The sequence below is a fragment of the Centruroides sculpturatus genome, unplaced genomic scaffold, assembly GCF_000671375.1.
Source record: "Centruroides sculpturatus isolate CEXI.00-Female unplaced genomic scaffold, Cexi_2.0 scaffold1049, whole genome shotgun sequence".
Taxonomy (NCBI): Eukaryota; Metazoa; Arthropoda; class Arachnida; order Scorpiones; family Buthidae; genus Centruroides; species Centruroides sculpturatus.
This window is the reverse complement of record NW_019385368.1, coordinates 290,250-296,523: the sequence shown is the minus strand read 5'-3', so window position 1 is coordinate 296,523 and position 6,274 is coordinate 290,250. Positions and strand designations below refer to the sequence as shown.

The following is a 6,274-nucleotide window of genomic DNA, read 5'->3' as shown; positions in this document are numbered from 1 at the left end:
TAAAATTTCATATGAAAATTATACAGAATAACTATGTAAACTATATACAGTATTGAGGTGTAACTACAGTAGAGCGTCGTTTATCCGAAAGAATTCCAGTCAGCAAATTTAAATTTTCGCTAGTGCTGTGGTGCTGCAATCTTTGGCTATATCTTGGGCTACCCGAATATTTTTTTGTTGATTGTGTGTTTTAGCTGGCAGCACTGGCCTTTTGCGTGGTGTTTTTCTGAGGACTGTGTCATGCTGAATCAAACGTTTTTGATACTAGATTAACTTCTAAAGTATAATTTTGTTTGTTTTTACATTCTTCAATATATTTATTTTGTTTGCAAAAAATAAAGAAATAATTTTTTACGATACAATAGCCACGATTATTATTTTAAAAAGTTTACGTTAGGCTTAACATCGACGAAAATTCAACGCGAAGCGACACGCAACGGAGAAAAATTTCAACACGGGATAGGTTAATATATTTTTTCGTACGTAATCGGTTATCCGAAAAATAATAAATTATCCGAACGACCCCAGTCCCAAGTGATTCGGATAAACGACGATCTACTGTACTATAAACACGAAACAAAAATAATAATATCGATTTTCACGAATAAACGTAAATAATGATGAAGAAGGTCGTAGTATTTACTTGATAATTTCAAATATGAATAATTTCTCCATTTTTAAGTTAGAATACCTGAAACAGGACTTAAAATTTTTAGAATTCTACGACTCTCTGTTGAAGATGGAGACTTATAGATAGATTATAGATTTAATATGTACAAGAAAAGGAAAATTTTCACCGTTTCTTAATGGTCATTCTCATACCGAATTTCGGACGAAGAATGACATCACCAGATTCGAAAATCTTATCTCTATGGTCCAAAGACTTTACTCGAAAATGACGAATAAAATTGGCTAAAACTGTCTTCATCTCCATCATGGCAAATCTTTGACCTGAACAAAAGTAAATGGTTACAAACACGTAAAAGCCTTTGTCTTGTGTCGCGATTACTCACCTATGCAATTTCGTGGACCGGCAGAAAATGGTATAAATGCAAAGGGATGACGTTTCTCGCAGTTTTCTGGCAGAAATCGATCCGGATCGAACACTTCGGGATTTTCAAACACGGTTGGATTGTGATGAATCCCATAAATGTTTACTGCAAGAGACGAATTTGCCGGCAAGATATATTCACCTAAAAGAAAATTTAATTGTTTTCGTTGCAACTTATGCCATTGCTCCAATGTGTAATTACTTTCAAAATGCAATACATACCTACTTTCATATCGGAAGGATTTTTTCTGAATATGAATGGAACCGGAGGATAGATCCTGAGTGTTTCCTGAAATTACTCCGATATTTTAAAAATGTTATCGAGTACCTGATAATTGAATCAATTTTTTTTTTCAAGAAGAATTAGAAGGGAATATTAAAAATTGTGGTTGCTATTTTTCTAGCAGTAGATCTACTAACTACTATTTAAATATGGAAATAAGTAAAAGTGGCGTAAGATTACGTGATGAAAGTTTATATTATTTATCTTGTATATGGACACTACTGACGAATCTGAGGGATTTTAGCCATCCGATAGTCTCTACTAGCTAAGAGTCTGGTTTGTTTATACATAAAAAAATTTAAATTGCAATTTTATAAGTAGACTGTAATTACAAAAAGTTCTCTGAATACAACGAAACAGAAAAAGGCTAGAAAACATCGGAAATATTCAATCGTCCTTGCCGTAAGACACTATCTAACAGTGTCATCTATGCCCACCTATAAGTTTAAAACTAAAGGATTACCTTGATAATACATTCCAGATACTTCATTCTTTTAAGCTCATCGGTCGTAATAGATTTATCCATGTCTTCACCAAAAATTTCCTGCAGTTCCTGGTAAACTTTCTCTTGTATATCATGATGCAATCCGAGCAGATAAAGAGACCAACTAATTCCCATAGCAGTCGTGTCGTGTCCCTAAAAATAACAAAATTCTTTAAACACAAACTTTTTTATTTCTAAATTTGTGAATAAAACTCGTTTTACTTCGAACATGAAAGTGTCGACTTCTTCTCTGATATCCTCTTCGTTGAGACTTCCATCCGTTAAATGATGATAAAGTAGTAAATCCAGAAATGCTCGCCTCTTCTTCATCCCTATAACTTCTTTCTCTTCTTGAAAGTTGTCGATTGTTTGATTGTCTTCCAGTTCTTCTATCATTTTCTGTTTCTTTTCTCTAATTACCTGAATTGTTTTCATTCTTTAATCACGTTAGTGGTTTAACAATGAAAACAAATAAACTTACCTTTCTGTCGAATTCGTGAACGGTTTCAATGTCTTTGTGAAATTTTCTTCCTAATGGACTCAAGTTAAAAATGGGACTGAACCAATACCAAGGCTTTGTGAACCATTGAATAATTGAGGATGTTATTCTAAATTATGAAACACAATTCGGTATATTATAAATATTTTAAGTAACAAAAATTTTCCAAACTTTTAAAATTATTTTAATAAATACATTAAGCATATTTAAGATATAATATAAGGAAGTTATTTTGTTACATTTTTAATCTGTAAAAACAAATACCGTAGAAAAAGTTGTGATAATGCGATTAATTTGAGGCCCGAACAGGACTCTCAGAGAGAGACAGAGCATATATGTTAATCTGACATGGATAAAAATCACAGGACTAAAATGANTGAGATTGGCCCTACACTTTTAGTTACTTACTAGAAAATAAATTAAATTATTCAAATTTATGATATTCCTGTATGATCTTTTTTATTCATATGAAATTCTATTTTACTATCTCATCCCGGAATTTCCCGGGATCCCGGGAAAAGAAATTATTTTTCTCGTAATCCCGCTGGAGGCAAATTTCCCGGGAAATGAGAAACTCTATATTAGACATATCCACATAGAGGTATCTGTACTTTTTAGAGCTTTGTGAACTCTCTCCCAGACTAGCAGGTAAAGCTATTAGAGCGTCCGTTTTGTATAGTGAATTTATTTAATCGCATTTAACCTATGTATCCTAGCTTAGTTATATAAATAAATGCTTGTTTTGTTTTTAAACCTGTCTCCTGTCTCTGAGGGACACCTGCCGACTCACCGACGCACTCCCCACTCAAATTTTTGCCCTCCTAGCCATCCGACAAGCCGAGAACGGGTTTTACCAACCTGTTGCAGAGTAAGTGGTAATTTGGGATGAGCGCAGTGGCCCACTGCTAATCCCACAGAAGCAATTCCAGCATTAGAACCACCAAGGATCAAAATGTCATAATCATCCTTAAAATCCAGAATCAATCTATCAAGGTACTCGATTAATGAATCGTATTTCTGAATAGACATATAGACCAGAACAATTAAGAGCCCAGGACGATCCTTAAACAGAAGCTTGTCAAATATAAGTTTAGCCATAATAAAATTATCAGAGATGTGACAAATTTCTAACTTACCAAGTTTCCGAGAAACCATTAAAAACAAACCTCCAGACGGACTTCCAGGTCCCTCAAGTTTATGAGCTAGCATTTCAGTAAAATAAAATTGGGAGTCCAATAATGAAAGAAAGGTTTCCACCAAAAAAGTCATCCATGATTCAGTTATACCAACAATATGATATATGATACAAAATCAACAAAATTCTTGTCAGAAAAGTTGGCGAACAATGAACTTTGACTGTTCCATGACAAGACCTTTAGCGTATAGAAAACCTCTGAATAAGGAACAACAGTTGGAGTTTTTAATTCTCGTCCCTTCAAAGATCCGACGACTTCCCTGGTGATAAAAAAGGTTCAGTTTTTCATCAACTTATTGTTTGTTAAATCAAACGTAAAGTTTTCTCCATTTATTGTTAGACAATCAGCTCTCATAAACGCATCTTTTCCGGTCTTCTTAGCCTCTTGATAAAAAGGAAAAATATTTTTTCTCCTAATTCTCGATCTCCAGTATAAATCGTCAAAAAACTTTACCCTAGAACATACTTTCCTCTTCTGAATATTATGAACATTCCGGTAAATGAGTTTTTTTATCGAAGACAATATCAAGGTTAGCCACGACCAATTTATTTTTTGAGATTATTTTAAGATCTTTTACCAAAATTGAGTCGCCACTAGGTCTTTTAACAGAGAGCAAAATATCGGAAACCAAAGACAGAAATTCAGACGAGTTTCCCTCTAATCCAGCAATAACAATATTATTTCTCTGACGTTCATTTATAGATGAATCCAAAAGATATAAGAAATAGGAAGTCAAAGCAGTAAATCAGGTATTTAAATTAGAAATTTCTTCTACCTTCTTCTCTACATTGAAGAGATGTTGTTCAAAGTTTTATGCAAATTTGCCAGCCATTCGAATTTAGTAGATAAATCTTCGAGTTTAGTCAAAATGATATCAAATTTTTCCTCTAACAAAAAAATAAATTATGGGGTACATTTGAAGAAGAAGCCAAAGGAGGAAAAAAAGATTCCAATCGCTGAGATTTCAAAGTCGGTTCACTAGGAGATCTTTGACGTTTTCCAACAGCTGATATGGACAACTTTGAAAGAGGGGAAGAAGGTGGAGTGCGAGACATCGGTCCAGGGTTAGATTCAATATCTCCAGTTATTAATAAAGCACGTAATACTAAATATATATCAAAATCTTTAGTGAAACCAAGATAAAGAACCACACACTTTGTAGAAACATACATATCCAAAGCGCTATACTGTAATTCAATAAAAACAGCTCTCTCAAAAAACACACCAACACTGACAAACGTCGGAAGCGCCCCCCCATCTTATAATTCAAAAACAAAAATATTGATTAAGGCGGAATTAAAGAAATCTCTAGAAAATCTTGAGTTAGTAATTTAGAGAAACAAGTTAAAAATAAACGTGAATGGAAACATTCTATTCAGATTTCTCTTTAAGAATCTTTTTAACTTACTCATTAATGGCAATAACATAATCAGTATCAGATCGGTCTTGAGCGTTAGTATGAACTCCCATTGCCGAATCTATGAGTATTAATATACATTCATAAATAGCGTGTTTAATTTCAACAATGTCTTACCTGTAAACATTGAATAACTCTTACCTCCGATAACATCCAGAGTGCAAACCGTAATCAATTCGTCCATAAGAAATTCTTCGTTTTCCTCTTTCTTCTTCAACTTTTCAATTAAGATGTTTGACTGATCGTTGAAAATTCCTTGAAAATCTTCGAGAATTCGAAAATGAAATGCCGGAGTTAACAATTTCCTACGATTTCTCCACTTATCGTTCGAACTGTTTCGATTGTAAACAAATAAATCAATACTTTAATTAATGTGACAAATTCAATCATCGTTTACCTTGTTAAAAGACCCGTCCCCAGCCAGGGATGAAGAATATTATAAATCCAATCTTTGTTGATTACGGTGTAACTCTTCAGTACTTCCTGTGTTAAACAATCGATATTTATCGTTTAAAAACAAATAAACAATATGTGATAAAACAATTATACCTGAGCCGATTCGGGATGACATAACGCAATATAATGATATCCACCCCAAGAAATTTTCGCTACTTTCTCTTTGAAGGATATAATACACACAGAACTCAATATTTGAACTATAACTAGAAAAGTCATTGAATAAATAAAGCGTTACGTTTTATTAATCGTTATTTGTAAAACAAATTTATTAATTAAATGTTAAAAAGTTTATTACAACATTGAAATGAATGTTCATACTTACAAGTTCCGCAAAGTTTTCGAAAATCCTGAGCCTTTACTGGACAGAAAATCAGATTCCAAACATAAGCCCAACTAGAGAATTGTGGTATTTCGTCTCCCTGTTTATTTCTGCTCTTTTTCTTCCATATATACAGAATTGAAAGAAATATTGCAAATCCAATAAGTAATTTCCATTCGTAAACACTTTCTATACTGAATACGACCATTTTTACTTTGCTTCTGTTTTCGATAGGCAATCAGGTTTAAATTATTTATCTCGAGAATAATTATCGCGATTATCAGTTGTGTCGAAAACAACTTAAACGATAATATGAATTGCATAGATATTGATATAAACACTGTTTTTTATACATCACATTGTATTCAACCCTTTTCATTCTTGATGATACGTATTTCGATATTAGAAGAAACGGTTTAATAATTAATAGTAAAGAATGCAATATAGCCTAGAAAAGGAGTTTTTAACTTTCTTTTAAGTACAGTTGCTGATACAGAAAACCTGGCGTCCCATTAACTGCATGGCATCTATTTGTCCAATAAAACAATAACAACAGTGGCCCTAAC

General features: G+C 33.0%; 1 protein-coding gene across 1 annotated transcript; it reads right to left on the bottom strand.

Annotated features, from left to right (window-relative positions):
- Nucleotides 1-459: 459 nt before the first annotated feature.
- On the bottom strand, nucleotides 460-5,627 carry LOC111638202 (cytochrome P450 4C1-like). The gene is made up of 10 exons (XM_023383874.1): nucleotides 5,480-5,627; nucleotides 5,328-5,413; nucleotides 5,072-5,262; nucleotides 4,922-4,991; nucleotides 2,300-2,426; nucleotides 2,041-2,238; nucleotides 1,798-1,971; nucleotides 1,274-1,340; nucleotides 1,014-1,193; nucleotides 460-951 (listed from the first exon to the last, which is right to left on the bottom strand). Exons 1-10 carry the CDS (start codon nucleotides 5,603-5,605, stop codon nucleotides 794-796), a joined length of 1,377 nt encoding a protein of 458 aa, XP_023239642.1. The 5' UTR covers nucleotides 5,606-5,627; the 3' UTR covers nucleotides 460-793.
- Between the last annotated feature and the right edge of the window lie 647 nt (nucleotides 5,628-6,274).